Below are 18,011 nucleotides of genomic sequence, written 5' to 3'. Positions count from 1 at the left end.
CTATAGTTATATTTATAGTATGAAATTATTTTGGCTAGATTCGAGCCGTTTGGAATTGAAAAATCGAGGGAAAGGCCTTCTAGTTGAATGATTTAGCATGGTTTGAGGGAAGTTACTTATCTAACCTTGTGTGGGGGAAATTCCCCTTAGGATCTGGTATTGTTGTGATAATTTTGATATGTGAAAGCCATGTACGCAAGGTGACAAGTGCATACACGGGCTAAATGTGAAATTTCCGGCTTTTAGCTATGTAGTTTCCTTTCATGCTTTAATTGAGTTACTTTAACATGTTGTAGTCATCATATTTAGTCTAATTTCACATGTCTACTTGCTTTATCTCTTATTTTCAAATTGTCCTACATGTTTAGTTATATTACTTGCTTCCTTTTATTCCGTACTCATCATTTAATTGTGAATTCTTTACTTGAAGTGGCTATTCTTGGAATATATTATTGTTGACTTTGGTTTTGAGTTGCAAAGGCCGTGGTTTCTATTGAGGCAAAGTGTAAGTTGTGAAACATTATTTATTGAGTTACTCGCGGTTGTTATTGTTGATACTTGTGTACATTGTAGTTGAGTCGTGGGCTCCTTATTGTGAAATTCTGTTATTGTTTGTTTTTTCTGGAAAGTTATGATATTGGGCACTTGAGGTGAGAATAGTGATACATTATGATATTGATACGCATGCAGTGGTATAAGGTCTGGGTGTTGAAATGCATGCGGTGAGATAAAGTGGGCTTGATACACGTGGCTAGTAGGTGAACTACTAGAAGCCATGCGGTGTAATAAGGTGGGCTAAAGCGCGGGATGCTATTTCAGGAAAATTGACTTTTAAAACTAAATTTAAAGGCTCCCGCGGTCATATAAGGAAGGATTGTGGGTTACTTTTATGATTTGGGACTACGAGGCGGTACCTCGGTAGTGGCCCTTGTTGATCTTCCTCTATTTGTTATATTTGCCTTGGTTGTTTGTTTCCTTAACAAGTAAATCTTTGTTTACTTTTGTGTTGTATTAACTGTCTTGATTCCGTGTTGTTAATTTTTTGTAAATTTCTTATTGTTTCATTCTATTGTCATTATCATTATATTGTTATATCATTTGTCTTGTTTTATATTATCTCCAGTAGGGCCTTGACCTGACCTTGTCACTACTCTACCGAGGTTAGGCTTGACACTTACTGGGTACCGTTGTGGTGTACTCATACTACACTTGTGCACATCTTTTTGTGCAGATTCAGGTACTTCCTATCAGTCCCGACATTAGTGAGCTAAGGTTGCTTTGGAGACTTCAAGGTACACCTGCCCACGTCCGCAGGCCTCAGAGTCTCCATCTATCTTGCTTTTCCTCATTTCATTACACTATCTTAGACAATGATGTATAGGATTATTCAGAATTGTTACTAGAGCTTGTGACTTATACTTTACCAGGTTTTGGGATTTGTACATTTTGAGTTACAGATTTTATTTATGCAATTGTTGAAGTTTTGAGATATTAATGTTGTTATTTCAATTTTTCCGCATGTTTATAGGCTTACCTAGTTTTAGAGACTAGGTGTCGTCATGACTTCCTACGGAGGAAATTTGGGGTCGTGAGAAGTTGGTATTAGAGTTGTAGGTTCATAGGTGTTATGAGTCACAAGAAGGTTTAGTAGAGTCTCGCGGCAGGGTTGATCCCACTTGCTCCTACCACATCTCAGGCCGGAGGAGGAGCATAGACTCCTGCCGCCCATACCCTAGAGAAGTGGGTCCAGGTTGACCAGTTCCCAGAGGTCATACCAGTGTAGCCGGTCGCCCCAGTTCAGCCCCACGCCAGGGCAACAATGTCTGAGAGGGAGCAGCTCAGGCTCGATAGGTACAAGAAGTACCACCTTCCTACTTTCAGCGTCCTGGCTTCAGAGGATGCCCATGGTTTTCTTGAGGAGTGCCACCGTATCCTTGGTACTATGGGTATTGTGGAGTCTAGTGCGATTGCTTTCACTACGTTCCAGCTTAAGGTAGCGGCTTATCAGTGGTGGCAATCATATATGTTGGGTAGTCCGGCCGAGGCAGCTTCACTCACTTTGGCTTACTTCTCAAACATGTTCTTGAGGGAATTTATTCCCCAGAGTCTCAGAGATACTTGGCGCGTAGAGTTTGAGCAGTTGTGCCAGGGTTCTATGACCGTATCGGAGTATGCAGTCCAGTTCAATGACTTGTCTAGGCATGCTCCAGCTTTGGTTGCTACTGTTAGAGAGAGAGTCCATCGATTTATCGAGGGGCTCAACCCTCGTATCAGATTTTAGCATCGCCCAAGAGTCAGAGATGGACATCGCATACCAACAGGTAGTGGAGATCGCTAGGAGAATGGAGGGTATATGGACCTGGGAGAGAGAAGAGAGGGAGGCCAAGAGGCCTCGAGATTCTGGCACATATAGTGGTGCCTGTGGCCCAGTTGCAACTCATCATGGTAGGGGCTATATGAGTCGCCCCGTTCATTCAGCACTTCCAGCTTCCAGCGGTACTCCGGCCACTCCTAGGCCCCAGGCTCCCTATTATGCACCGCCATTGTCAAGTGCACCTCCTGCACAAGGTGCATTTAGTGGACATTCCAGCCGATCAGGACCAAGCCAGCCACCGCAGCCACGTTCTCCGAGAGCTTATTTTGAGTGTGTTGACACTCGTCATATGGTGAGGGATTTACGCAGACTCAGGAGGGGTGCACCTCCATTGACTACTCAGGCTCCGCATATTCTACCGGGCCTCAGGTTTCTCAGACTATGGTTACCGCATCAGCTGCCACTCTATCTGCACAGCTAGCTAGAGATGGAGGACGGGCAGGTAGAGGCAGCCCTAGAGGGGGGGCTAGGCCATATATTATGCCCTTCTTGCTAGGACGGAGGCAGTCGCATCCCACTCAGATGCATCAGTCTCATTTGATCCAGGATACACTTATTCCTATGTGTTATCTTACTTTGCTCCATACTTGGGTGTATCCCGTGATTCCTTGAGTTCTCCTATCTATGTGTCCACACCTGTGGGAGATTCCCTTGTTTTTGACCGTGTGTATCGGTCGTGTTTGGTTGTTCTTAGTGGTTTTGAGACCAGAGTTGATTTATCGTTGCTCATTATGTTAGATTTTGATGTTATTTTGGGCATGGATTGGTTGTCATCCTATCATGCTATTCTTGGCTGTCATGCCAAGACCGTGGCGCTGGCTATGCCAGGTTTTCCACGGTTAGAGTGGAGAGGTACTTTAGATTATGTTCCTAGCAGGGTTATCTCGTTTCTAAAGGCTCAGCGGATGATTGAGAAGGGGTTTGATGTGTATCTAGCATATGTGAGGGATGTCAGTGTAGATACTTCTACCGTTGAGTTAGTTTCGGTAGTGAGGGATTATCCAGATGTATTCCCGGCGGATCTTCTACGCATACCGCCCGACTTGGATATCAACTTTGGTATTGATTTGTTACCGGGCACTCAGCCCATTTCTATTTCTCCATATCGTATGGCTCCACCAGAGTTGAATAAGTTAAAGGAGTAGTTGCAAGAGTTTCTTGATAAGGGTTTCATTCGGCCTACCGTATCACCTTGGGGCGCTCCGGTCTTGTTTGTAAAGAAGAAGGATTGTTCTATGCACATGTGCATTGATTATCGCCAGTTGAAGAAGGTTACAGTGAAGGACAGGTATCTATTGCCACATATTTATGATCTATCTGATGAGCTATAGGGTGCCAGAGTGTTCTCCTAGATTGACTTGCGTTCAGGCTATCATCAGTTGAAGATTCGGGAGCCAGATATCCCGAAGACTGCCTTCAGGACTCGATATGATCATTATGCGTTCCTTGCGATTTCTTTTGGGCTAACCAATGCCCCAACAACATTCATGCACTTGATGAATAGTGTATTTCGGCTCTATCTTGACTCATTCATCATTGTGTTTATTGATGACATTCTGGTGTACTCCCGGAGCTAGTAGGATCATGAGCAGCACTTGAGGATCGTGCTTCAGACCTTGAGAGAAAAGAAATTATATGCAAAAAGTTTCAAAGTGTGAATTCTGGCTTGATTCAGTGGCATATTTGGGTCATGTAGTGTTGAGTGAGGGGATCATGGTGGATCCAAAGAAGATTGAAGCAGTGCAGAGTTGGCCCAAACCGTCTTTAACTACGGAGATCCATAGTTTTCTTGGTTTGGCAGGGTATTACCGTCGATTTGTAGAGGGTTTCTCATATATTGTAGCACCTATGACTAGATTGACCTACAAGGGTGCTCCGTGCAGGTGGACTGAGGAGTGTGAGGAGTGCTTTCAAAAGCTGAAGACATCATTGACTACAGCCCCAATGTTAGTGTTGCCTTCGTGTTTGGGATCTTATACTGTGTATTGTGATGCGTCGCAGATCGGTCTCTGTGTGGTGTTGATGTAGGACGGTAGGGTGATTTTCTACACATCTAGAAAACTGAAGGTGTAAGAGAAGAACTATCCCGTCCATGACCTTGAGTTAGCATCTATTGTGCATGCCTTGAAAATCTGGCGGCATTATTTGTACGGTGTCCCTTGTGAGGTCTACACCGACCACCGGAGTCTACAACATCTGTTCAAACTGAAGGATCTTAAATTGCAGGAACAGAGGTGGTTAGAGATGCTTAAGGACTATGATATCACCATTCTATATCATCTCGGGAAGGACAATGTGGAGTCAGATGCCTTGAGTCGCAAGGCGGAGAGCTTGGCCAGTTTTGCATATCTACCGGTAGCAGAGAGGCCACTAGCCTTGGATGTTCAGGCCTTAGCCAACCAGTTTGATAGATTGGCCGGAAATCTTGGCTAATCGGACCCATATAGCCGTGGTCTTGATGTATATGAGCTAGATATTGTCCAGATTCAAACGATTGAAGTGAATGGGCAGAATCGGAGAGATGGTACTTGCTATGTTTAGGTAAGTACTAAGTAATACCTTGGAGAAACACCCAGTAGCGGAGAGACATTAGTATAGTAAGTGAATGATAGGAGAATCCCATTATCGATGGGATTAGGGAAAGATTTGGAGAAGGCGGCGATTAGGGTTTTCTGGTGGGAGGAGGAGCATTTGAGGGTGGCTGGGTAGAGACAATGGGTCTCTAGGATTAGGGGGTCGGATTTAAGAGAAGGGGTTAGTTTATTAGGGGTCGTTGATCATTTGAGATCAACGGCCAAGATGAAAGAATGGGGTTGGGTGGGTCATTTAAACGGGTTAACGGCCGGGTTATTTTAAAAATGGTGGTTTGGTTTTGGGCTTGGGGTAATTGGGCTAATTCTGGTCCGAAAATTGGTTAAAATTGGGCTATTATTTAAATACCCAAAATTTATCAAAACAATTTATAAAAATGCTTGATAAATAAATAAAAATATTATTTATGCACTAAAATGATTAAAAATAATAATTTTATATTATAAAAATATAAAATCCTATTTTGACACAACTAATATAAATAAAGAGTATTTCTGTAAGGATATAGGCTATTACTGCAAAATTACACAAATAGCTTAAAAATATTAATGTAATTATATAAAATGAAGTAAAATATTTGAAACATGTATTATAGGTGCAAAACTAATAACTTTAAGTAGTTAAGTCATCATAAAATAATTTGAAGGAGTAATTAATAAATATGGTTATATGAATTAACTTTAGGCTCCTCTATGGATTCTCGGGTTGTGTTGATGAATACGGCTCCTTGTTAGAAGTCAGGGTATGCTGTGTGAGAATTTCTGAAGGCCCAGACAGTGCTGGGTATTTTATTTGGGCCTGCTATGGGCCTATTGTCATTATTTGTATAACGTTTATATCTTACTCATTAATGTGCCTGTAATAACTTTGTATAAACGATTAGGGTATTAGTAAAGTGGGGAATGGGTAGATTTCTAATATTTGCATACCAAATGGGTAGATAATATGCCTATAGGACTCAATGATTTACTTGTTATATATATGCTATTCCATCACTATGTGCACTATAGAAATCATGCCATTAGGGGAAACACATACATACACACAGTCTGCTAGCAAACATGAATTTAAAGTGCTGCAATTATGCTTACTGCTACGTGCTACTAGAAAACCTGCCTATAGGAATAAATGTCATTGATTTCAATTTGCATCAGCATTCACTAGAAATCATGACTACAATATTCAGACTATTCCGTTTGCCACTGTCACCTAGAAAATATGCCTATAGGATTAAGGTATGACGATAAAATCAGCTCTAAGTGCTGAACGTTAGAGATCCTGCCTATAGGATATAATTACTCGCCATAATATGTTAATGTTAAATCGCTTAAACATTGTTTTACGTATGCTATTGTTAGAAAGCATGAATAATTCTGGGCTTTCCTCCAATTGATTTCATTGTCACTTAGTGATTCATACCTAGACACAACATCTATAGGTTAAATAACTAGAAATCTGCAATCTCAAATCAGCATGCAACAATCGTATAATTTGGAGATAAGCAGCGCCTAGCCTTTGAAACCACTTGTATGTTTTAATGCATAGTCACATAGAAATCATGTCTCTAGGGCTTAAGGTTCTTAATTCCGAAACAGCCTAACATGAAAACCTGTTTCGCGTGCATTTGTTGCTTAACTGTGGAAACTTGAGCCCTTAACTGCCATATTTAAAGTCCAATATGTGTTTTTTTTGTCACCTCATTTTGCATTTTTGAGCAGCCTATTTACGGTCTAGAACCATCCAAATAGAGGTCCAAAACCTCCTGGACCATAGGTATGGGATGGGCAGTGCACGTGTAGGGTACGACTTAGAATTGAATTAGAGCGCTCTTAGGTAAACAACTTTAACATAGTAATCGGGTAGCAGGAGATGATAGTCTGTGCCCGTTGGATAATATGAATAACACCCTATCTCAAGGGAGTTATGAAATATTATTTATGTTCTACGAGGTGATCCTTTAGGCAAAAAAACTTAGGACCCCCCCTTTTTTTCTTTTCTATTAGAATGGAAAAATAGTTGCACCTCCCTATTCAAGATCTCTTTGTAATAAAATTCTTAGATTTTGTACTCTCTTTTGCTTACTTGATCACATAGACTAATCCATATAATTTAAGTTCGGCTGGGACCCACAATTGTAGACCTCGAGGAGTGCCTAACACCTTCTCTTTGAGGTAACTTGAGCCCTTACCCGATCTTTGGTGGAGTTGACTAGTTAAAATAGAGTTATTTGCAAATAGGTGCCCTAACGCACCTTAAAAATTATTAGGTGGCGACTCTCCTCTTTTAATACCTCCTTATAAGAGTTTTCACATATCGAAGCCCGCTTTCGAGAGAAAATGGGGCACGACAATCATTTGCCCTCGAATGAGGGTCAAAATTCACCATTAGCACCCAATGTGACTCAGCTGCTATAACACACACCAAAAGTTCCAAATTTTTGACTAACTCCCTAGATTTCCAGAAATATCGCGTCTCCCCTATAATTGGGGCTTATCCACTTGCCAGAGAATCCCAAAACCAGTCCTAACAACACCGGCCACAATGCCACTAAACATTACATTACCAAGGTGGAGCAACCTCAACATAAGTCGTACAGGGGAAACATAGTTTATAGAAAGTTAGCTTTCAACATCATGGACACAATTGCATAGCTATTCAAATAAAGTAGGATACTTCTTCTTCATCTCCTCCTCGGTTTCCCAGGTGGCCTCTTCGACTTGTTGGCTTCGCCATAATACTTTCACGGAGGCAATTTCTTTGTTCCTCAACTTTTGAACTTGCCTATCAAAAATGGCAACTGGAATTTCTTCATACGTTAATTCTTCATTAACCTCAATAGTCTCAACCGGAACAATAAGCGACGAATCTCCAACCACCTTCTTCAACATGGATACATGAAACACCGGCTACACTAAAGACATCTCTGGAGGTAGTTCTAGCCTGTAAGCCACCTAGCCAATCCTCTGAATGATTCTGTATGGTCCGACACACCTCGGTCTCAATTTTTCTTTATTATCAAACCGCATTACACCCTTCATAGGGGAAACCTTCAAGAATACCCAATCATATTCTTTGAACTCCAAATCCCAACGACGCATATCCGAATATGACTTTTGATGACTCTGAGTAGTTTTTAACCGTTCTGTAATGATCTTAATCTTCTCCATAGCCTGATGAACGAAGAACCTCTACAATCATCAACGCATAAGTCTACCTCGTCATCACGAAACTCCGGGTTTTGGGTGAATTTTTTTTCGGGGCCTTACAAAAACCTTATACCACCGCATGCGTATCAATGTCACAATGTATCACAAATCGTACCTCACGTGCCCAATATCACAACTTGCCATATAAACTAACAATAATAGTGTTTACACAATAAATAGCCTATAGCTCAACCACAATGTAAACAAGAGTCTCAACAAAAATAATCGGTAGTGCATAACTCAACAAGAATAGTATTTCACAACTTAACACTTTGTCTCAATGCAAATCATGGCCTCTATAACTCAATAACTTTTTCATGACAAGATATACCAAGAATAACAACTTCAAGTAAAGAGTTCAACGGTTAAACAATGAATACAGAATAAAGGAAACAAGAACATCAACTAAACATGTAGAGCAATTAACAAGTAAGAGATAAGACAAGTAGACATGTGAAAATAGACTAGGAATGATGACTATAACATGTTTAGGTAACTCAATTAAGGCATGGAAGGAATCTACATAGCTAAAACCTATAATTTTCACATATAGCCCATATAGACACTCGCCACCTTGCGTACACGACTTTCACATATCACAATTATCACAATCAACACAAATCCCAAGGGGTAATTCTCCCACACAAGGTTAGGCAAGTCACTTACCTCAAATCACGCTAACTCAATCCACTAGTAGGCCTTTCCCTCGATTATCTAACTCCGAACGGCTCGAATCTAGCCAAAACAACTTCATACTATAAATATAAACCATAGTAAACTAATTCGAACAATAAAATTACGATATTTGCAAAGAATTAAAAAGTCAACTCAAAATGTCGACATGAACCCGCTTCTCGGAACCCGACCAAAATTAAATGTCTGAACACCATTCAATAACGAGTCCAACCATATAATAATTACTCAAATCCAACCTCAAATCGCCTTTCAAATCCCCAAATTTTAGCCTAAGAAGTTCCACAAATATTTCTCAAATTTCCAACTCCAAAACACTAATTTAATGATGAAAACAACAATAGATTCGTGTAATTTACCCAAACTCAAGTTAGGAATTCTTACCCTAATGTTTTACTTGAAAAATCTCCCGAACAATCACCTCACACCGAGCTCTCTAAGTCCAAAAATCGATTATTAAAATCAAACCCTCGAACAAGACCTTTCTGCCCAGCAATCCTCGCTTCTGCGGGCCTGGGGTTGCACCTACGATGCCGCACCTGCGAAAAATCCATTGCAGGTGTGGTTCTAACTTAAACTCTGAGGTTCTGCTTTTGCGGACAATGGCTCGCGCATGCGAGCCTGCTTTTGCGGAGAAGGAGACCGCACCTGCGGTCCTGTCCAAAGCCTCAACCTCCAATTCTGCTTCTGCGCAAGCTGGATTGCGCTTGCGTAGGCGTACCTATGCCCAAGTGTCTGCAGATGCGAGCCCAGATTTGGGCTCTCCTTTTTGCTTCTTTGATTCGCCATCCGCACATGCGATTTCACACCTGCGGTCAATCCATCCGCAGGTGCGATGACACCAGTAGGCCTAGGACTTCAATAATGAGGCTAAGTCCAAAATTGATCCGAACTCACTTCGAACCACACCCGGGGGACTCGGGACCCTGTCCAAATATACCAACAATCCCCAAAATACATAACGGACCTATGAATCCCCAAGACTGTGACGCTGGTTATGCCAGGTTTACCACGGTTAGAGTGGAGAGGTACTTTAGATTATGTTCCTAGCAGGGTTATCTCATTTCAAAACGCTCAGCGAATGATTGAGAAGGGGTGTGATGTGCATCTAGCATATGTGAGGGATGTCAATGTTGATACTTCTACCGTTGAGTCAGTTCCAGTAGTGAGGGATTATCCAGATGTATTCTCGGCGGATCTTCTATGCATGCCGCCCGATAGGAATATCGACTTTGGTATTGATTTGTTACCGGGCACTCAGCCCATTTCTATTTCTCCATATCGTATGGCCCCACCAGAGTTGAATGACTTAAAGGAGCAATTGCAAGAGTTTCTTGATAAGGGTTTCATTCGGCCCAGCGTATCACCTTGGGGCGCTCCGGTCTTGTTTGTAAAGAAGAAGGATTGTTCTATGCACATGTGCATTGATTATCGCCAGTTGAACAAGGTTACAGTGAAGGATAGGTATCCATTGCCACATATTTATGACCTATTTGATGAGCTACAGGGTGCTAGAGTGTTCTCCAAGATTGACTCGCGTTCAGGCTATCATCAGTTGAAGATTTGGGAGCCAGATATCCCGAAAACTCCCTTTAGGACTCGATATTATCATTATGCATTCCTTGTGATGTCTTTTGGGCTAACCAATGCCCCAACAACATTCATGCACTTGATGAATAGTGTATTTCGGCTCTATCTTGACTCATTCGTCAATGTGTTTATGGATGACATTCTGTTGTACTCCTGGAGCTGGGAGGATCATGAGCAGCACTTGAGGATCGTGCTTCAGACCTTGAGAGAAAAGAAATTATATGCAAAATGTTTCCAAGTGTGAATTTTGGCTTGATTCAGTGGCATATTTGGGTCATGTTGTGTTGATTGAGGTGATCATGGTGGATCCGAAGACGATTGAAGCAGTGCAGAGTTGGCCCAGACCGTCTTTAACTATGGAGATCCACAGTTTTCTTGGTTTGGCAGGGTATTACCGTCGATTTGTAGAGGGTTTCTCATCTATTGTAGCACCTATGACTAGATTGACCTACAAGGGTGCTCCGTTCAGGTGAACTGAGGAGTGTGAGGAGAGCTTTCAAAAGCTCAAGACATCTTTGACTACAACCCTAGTGTTGGTGTTGCCTTCGTGTTTGGGATCTTATACTGTGTACTGTGATGCATCGCAAATCGGTCTCCGTGCGGTATTGATGTAGGACGGTAGGGTAATTTCCTACACATCTAGACAGCTGAAGGTGCAAGAGAAGAACTATCCTATCCATGACCTTGAGTTAGCATATATTGTTCATGCCTTGAAAATCTGGCGGCACTATTTGTACGGTGTCCCTTGTGAGGTCTACACCGACCACCTGAGTCTACAACATATGTTCAAACTAAAGGATCTTAAATTGCAGCAACGGAGGTGGTTAGAGCTGCTTAAGGACTATGATATCACCATTCTATATCATCCCGGAAAGGACAATGTGGAGTCAGATGCCTTGAGTCGCAAGGCGGAGAGCTTGGGCAGTTTTGCATATCTACCAGTAGCAGAGAGGCCACTAGCCTTGGATGTTCCGGCTAAGGCTGGCAAGTGGGCCGGTCCAGGCCCGGGACCGGCCCGGGACCGCGGGCTAAACGGCTAAACGGGCCAGGACCATTTGGTCTGGTTTTAGCGGGCCTGGTCCGGTCTCGTGGGCCGGTCCTATGATTTGGGCCCGTCAGGCCCGGGACCGGCCCGGTCCCTTAGCGGGCCTAGCGGGCCCAACAGCTATTTTTTTTTAAAAAAAAACGTTGGGCTGTCAAAAATAGCCGTTGGGCTGTCAAAAATAGCCGTTGGCTATTTATGAAATAGCCATTTAACCCCTGAAAGTTGTTTTAATCCCAAACTTTTTATAATTACACTTTTTCCCTATTTTCAACTATAAATACCCCATCATTATTTCATTTTTTCTTACAAAATCATCAATCTATCACAATCTCTCTCTAATTTACTTCTATAATTGCTACTATTGCTTACTTTATTGTTACAATTTGTGAAACAATTGTGAAGTTGGTGAATTGAAGTCTTCAATGATAATCAATTTCCAACAAGTTGTTCGTCAATTCGGTAAACTCGTTCCAACTCTTAAGTTTTAATATTATAATTTTATTTGTTTTATTTACTTTGCTTGATTAATTAAGATGGCTTATTCCTTAAAAAATATGTTTAGTAAAAATAAGGAAAAATCAAAGAGTGGTGAATCTAGTGGTTAATATGTTCCTCCTCCACTTCCCCCAGCTCCCCGACCCAAACATGTTACCCGTCCTATGCCTCCTATTCTTGATAGCGATAATATTTTATTAAAATTTACCGAGAGTCAATTTTTCCATAATATTGCACCCGGTGAACAATTAAACCATGAATATATGAATGCTCTTTATGGTAATCCAACTATTGATGAAAATAATGATGAAGAAATAGATTTTGATGAAACGCAACCGGACGATGATACACCCACTAGTCCTGCTCCTGAAGTTAACCCAACTAATAATAATCTAGATGATCCCCCGTCTTACCCTCCTATTAGTGCCCCTACTTTTTCTAGACAACCTCCTAAACGGGCAGAAACATCTCTTGTTTGGTAATTTTTTACTCAACTAAGAGAAAAAAATAGGGCTAAGTGTAAAGCTTGTGGCAAAGAGTTAGTTTTTCAATATGTTGGAAGTCGGGGGGAGGGGGAGGGGGGACGGGAAGTTTGACTAGACACATATTGCTACACCCTCAAGATAAAGCTAGATATTTTTGTATGAAAGCTTTGGCTGAGGGGACAAGTGCACCTAGTCAGGCTGTCCTTAGTACCGGGTTAAATCAATTTCAACCGGAAATTAACACTGTTACCGGTGGTATTTTATATTATGATCCAAAAAAAGATCGGGAAGAATTGGCAAAAATGGTCACAGTTATGTGCTTACCCTATAGTTTTCCTTCTAACCCCCACTTTGTGCATTATATTAAAAATATTTATAATCCTACTTATAAAGGTTTTCCTCGCACAACTGTAAAGAGTGATATTTATAAATATAAACATGAATATGAACAATATTTGCGCTATTTATTTACTCATATAAATTGTCGTCTTGCTATTACAACTGATATTGGTAGAAGTGGTAATGACTGTGATTACCTTACTGTTACCAGTCATTGGATTGATGAGCATTGGATAATGCAAAAGCGCATTATTGCTTATAGAATAATTAATTCACGTCACACAGGGCAGTTTATTTCTAGCACGATTGCGGATATTTGTAGATATTTTTGTATTAGTGATAAAATAATGTCAGTTTCAATGGATAATGCTACTAGTAACACAAATGTTGTAGCCTTGCTTACTACTATACTAAGTCCTGTATTTAGTAACATTTTTCATGTTAGATGTATTTGTCATATTTACCATTTAATTGTAGGTGATGGTATGCGAATTTTAAATGTTGAAATTGAAAAGGTTAAAATGGCTCTTAATTGGCTTTTTTATTCAAACCGTAGAAGTAGACTTAGAGAATATTTTAAAAGATGCGATGAATTTGGCCTAAGAGAAAGAAAGGTTCCTAAACCTTGTCCAACTAGATGGAATTACATGTATGAAAGTTTAGTTATTGCATATGAATATAGAAACCCCATAAACTCAACGTTTAATGCTCATGTAAGTGATGATGATGAGCACCTTACAAATGCGGATTGGGCTAATGTTAAAATGCTTGTAGATTTTTTAGAAAAATTCCATATTGCTACAAATGAATTTTCTGGGCAATATTATCCTACTATTTCTAACTGTTTAGTTTATATTGCAGAACTTGCAAATTTGTTTGATCATTTTTCAGAGGGTGGGGAAATTTATCAACTTGCTATTGATTCCATGAGAAAAAAGTTTAAAAAATATTTTTTTCCTATTCCCCCTATTTATGGTATTGCTGCATTGTTAAATCCTACTATGAAATTAGGAGGTCCTCAATTTTGGTATGAAACTGTTTATAATGGTTTAGCACTTGAAAATGAGGAGTTGTCTAAACTTCCGAACGCAATAGCCTCGATTAAATAGCCTCAATTTTGTTCTTCTATATATCTTAAGCTATACATATAGTATAATATAGTCTGTGGAGGTGCACCTCCTGAGTCTAGGGAAATCCCTCACTATATGATGAGTGTCACCACACTCAAAACAAGCCCTCGGAGGACATGGCTGCTGAGTCTGACTCGGGCCTGGTCAGCTGGACTGACCGATGAAAGCACCTCGTACAGGAGACACACTAGATAGTAGCGGAGCATAATGGCCAACCTGAGGCCTGGGAGTGGCCGGAATACTGGTTGAAGCTAGAAGTGCTGAATGAACAAGGCGGCTCACATAGCCCCTACCATGACGGGCTGCAACTGGGGCACGGGCACGACTATATCTGCCAGAATCTCGAGGCCTCTTGTCCTCCCTTTACTCTCTCTCCCGGGCCCACATACCCTCCAATCTCTAAGCGATCTCCACTACATGCTGGTATGGGATGTCCATCTCCAACTCTCGGGACATGCTGAATTCGATACCGAGGTTGAGCCCCTCGATAAATCGACAAACGTGCTCTCTGACCGTAGCAACCAAGGCTGGTGCATGCCTGGACAAATCACTGAACCAGACTGCATATGCCAATATGGTCATAGCACCCTGACGCAACTACTCAAACTATACGCGCCATACATCCCTAAGACTCTGGGGAACAAAATCCCTCATGAACATCTCTGAGAACTGATATCAGGTGAGTGAAGTTGCCTCGGCCGGGCTAACCAACTCATACGATCGCCACCACTGATAAGTTGCTCCCTTAAGTTAGAACATAGTGAAAGCAAACCCACTCGACTACAGAATACCCATATTACAAAGGATACGGTGGTAATCCTCAAGAAATCCCTAGGCATCCTCTGAAGCTAACTCATTGAAAGTAGGAGGGTCGTACTTCTTGTACCTCTAGAGCCTGAGCTGCCCCCCCTCAAAAGTTGCTGCCCTAACCTCGGGCTAAATTGAGATAACCGGCTGTACAGATATGACCTCTAGGACCTTGTTAACCTGGACTCACTGCTCTGGAGTACGGTCAGGGGGAGCCTGTACTCCTACCCCAGTTTGAGATATGGCAGGAGCAAGTGGAATCAACCCCGCCTGAGCTAAAGTGCTAAACATGCTCAAAAGCTGGGTGAGGATATCCTGAAGTGCAGGGGTAGTAACATGCATCTCAGGTGCCTGCTCTCCAACTAGAGCTACTGGTGGCTCCTCTGTAGCAGCTCGTGTAGGTGCTCTGGCTGCACCACATGGATGTTCTCAGCCTCTACGCTGGCCCCGGCCTCTCGCGGCTCTAGTGGGGGCGCGGGTGTCTGGTCATCAGATCTATTTGTGCGTGTCCTCACCATCTGTGAGAGAATAGAAGACATAAATTTAGAATTTCGAAGTCAACAAATTCGCACGATAAGGAATGAAAGAGGTGAAACTTTTCCTAACAGTTCCATAGACTCCCGAAGAGAAGTACAGACTTCTCCGCACCGATTCGCAAGACTCTACTAAACTTGTTTGTGACTCATAACACCTATAAACCTAGAGCTCTGATACCAACATATCACGACCCTAAATTTCCTCCGTAGGATGTTGTGATGGCACCTAGTCTCTAATACTAGGTAAGCCTAACGTTCATACATAAATAACTGAAATGATAAATATAAGTCTCAAAACTCAGCAGCTATAATAAATAAACTTTGGGACTCAATATATACAATTCCCGGGACCCGGCAAATACAAGTCACAAGCTCTAAATAGAAGTACTGCATGATCCTATACATCAATATCTATAAAGGATAAGGAAGATAGAATAGTTGAGGTAGAGGGGGACTCCGAAGTCTGCAGATGCCGGCAGGTATACCTTGAAGTCTCCATAGCTAAACTCTCACTAATGTCTTGGTTGGTAGGAGGTACCTGGATCTGTACACAAAGATGTGCAGAAGTGTAGTATGAGTACACCATAATGGTACCTAGTAAGTGCCAAGCCTAACCTCGGTAGAGTAGTGATGAGGTCAGGTCAAGGCCCTACTGGAATAAATAAGAAAACTGAACAAGTGTAAGGAAGTGTAATAATGACAGTAATGAAATTGAAACAACAAATAGAATATCAGGGTTAGCTACACGGAACTAAAGCAATTAGTGCAACACAGAGAAAAACAAATAATAATATGCTAAGGAAACAACAACCAAAGACAAGTGCAACAATGAAGAAATACCAACAAGAGTCACTACCGAGGTACCACCTCGTAGTCTCAAATCACAAGAATAAGTCACAATCTTTCCATATATCACCGTGGGAGCCTTTACATTTAGTTACGAAAATCATTTTTCCAAAATAGCATCCTGCGTTTTAGCCCACCTTATAACACCACATGACTTCTAGTAGTTCCCCTACTAGCCACACGTAAAAAGCCCACCTTATCTCACCGCATGCGTTTCAACCCCAAAACCTTATACCACCGCATACTTATCAATATCACAGCGTATCACAAATCGCACCTCAAGTGCCCAATATCACAACATGCCACAGAAACCAACAATAACAGTGTTTTAACAATAAAGAGCCCATGTCTCAACCATAATGTACACAAGAGTCTCAACAACAATAACTGGTATTGCATAACTCAACAAGAATAGTATTTCACAACTTAACACTTTGCCTCTATAACTCATTACCAATTTCACGACATGATATTCCAAGAATAACAAGTTCAAGTAATGAGTTCAACGGTAAACAATGAATACGGAATAAAGGAAATAAGAACTTCAACTAAACATGTGGAGCAATTAGCAAGTAAGAGATAAGACAAGTAGACATGTGAAAATAGACTAGCAATGATGACTATAACATGTTAAGGTAACTTAATTAAGGAATGAAAGGAATCTATATAGCTAAAACTTGTATTTTCCACATTTAGCCCATGTACACACTCATCATCTTGCGTATATGGCTTCACATATAATAATTATAACAATCAACACAAATTCCAATGGGTATTTCCCCCACACAAGGTTAGATAAGTCACTTACCACAAATCACGCTAACTCAATCCACTAGTAGGCCTTTCCCTCGATTATCCAACTCCGAACGGCTCGAATCTAGCCTAAACAACTTTATACTATAAATATAAACTGTAGGAAACTATTTCGAATAATAAAATTACTATCTTTTCAAAGAATTAAAAAGTCAACTAAAAAGGTCAAACTAGGCCTGCATCATGGAACCTGGCCAAAATTATAAAATCCGAACACTCATTCAGTAACGAGTCCAATCATACAAGAATTACTCAAATCCGACCTCAAATCGCATTTCAAATCTCAAAATTTTAACCTAAGAAGTTCCACAAATATTTCCCAAATTTTCAACTCAAAACACTAATTTAATGATGAAAACAACAATAGATTCGTATAATTTAACCAAAATCGAGTTAGGAAGTCTTACCCTAATATTTTCCTTGACAATCTCCCAAAAAATCACCTAACACCGAGCTCTCTAAGTTCAAAAATGGATTATGAAAATCAAACCCTCGAAAAAGACCTTTCTGCCCAGCGATCCTCGCTTCTGCGGGCCTGGGGTCGCACCTGCGATGCCGCACCTACAAAAAATCCATCGCAGGTGCAGTTCTAACTTAAACTCTGAGGTTCCGCTTCTGCGGACAATGGATCAGACCTGTGAGCCTCTTCTACGGAGAAGGAGACCGCACCTGCGGTCCTGCCCAAAGCCTCCTCCTCCAATTCTGCTTCTGCGCAAGCTGGTCTATGCCTGCGTAGGTGCACCTGCGCCCAGGTGTCCACACCTACGAGCCCAGCCCTGGGCTCTCCTTTTTGCTTCTGCACTTCACCTTCCGCACCCGTGATTCTGCACCTACGGTCAATCCCTGCGCAGGTGTAATGACACCAGCAGGCCTGGGACTTTAACAATGAGGCTAAGTCCGAAATTGATCCGAACTCACTCCGAACCACAACCGGGGCCCCCGGGACCCCGTCCGAATATACCAACAAGTCCCAAAATATGGATCTACTTGAGGCAAAAATCACATAAAACAACATCAATTCTACATATCACAAGCCAATTCAATCCTATGAAATTATGAA

The 18,011-nt window shown here is 41.4% G+C and overlaps 1 protein-coding gene across 1 annotated transcript; it reads left to right on the top strand.

Moving 5' to 3' along the window:
* The first annotated feature begins 1,819 nt into the window (after nt 1–1,819).
* LOC138908008 (uncharacterized) lies at nt 1,820–2,281 on the top strand. The gene has a single exon (XM_070198638.1). The coding sequence runs from the start codon at nt 1,820–1,822 to the stop codon at nt 2,279–2,281; it is 462 nt and encodes a 153-aa protein (XP_070054739.1).
* The last annotated feature ends 15,730 nt before the right edge of the window (nt 2,282–18,011 follow it).

The sequence above is a fragment of the Nicotiana tomentosiformis genome, chromosome 3 (assembly GCF_000390325.3).
Source record: "Nicotiana tomentosiformis chromosome 3, ASM39032v3, whole genome shotgun sequence".
NCBI lineage: Eukaryota > Viridiplantae > Streptophyta > Magnoliopsida > Solanales > Solanaceae > Nicotiana > Nicotiana tomentosiformis.
This window is presented reverse-complemented; position numbering and strand designations above follow the sequence as displayed.

Excerpts from the sequence above, each read along its gene's own strand:
- LOC138908008 (XM_070198638.1), top strand. The coding sequence starts at position 1,820 with ATGTCTGAGAGGGAGCAGCTCAGGCTCGATAGGTACAAGAAGTACCAC.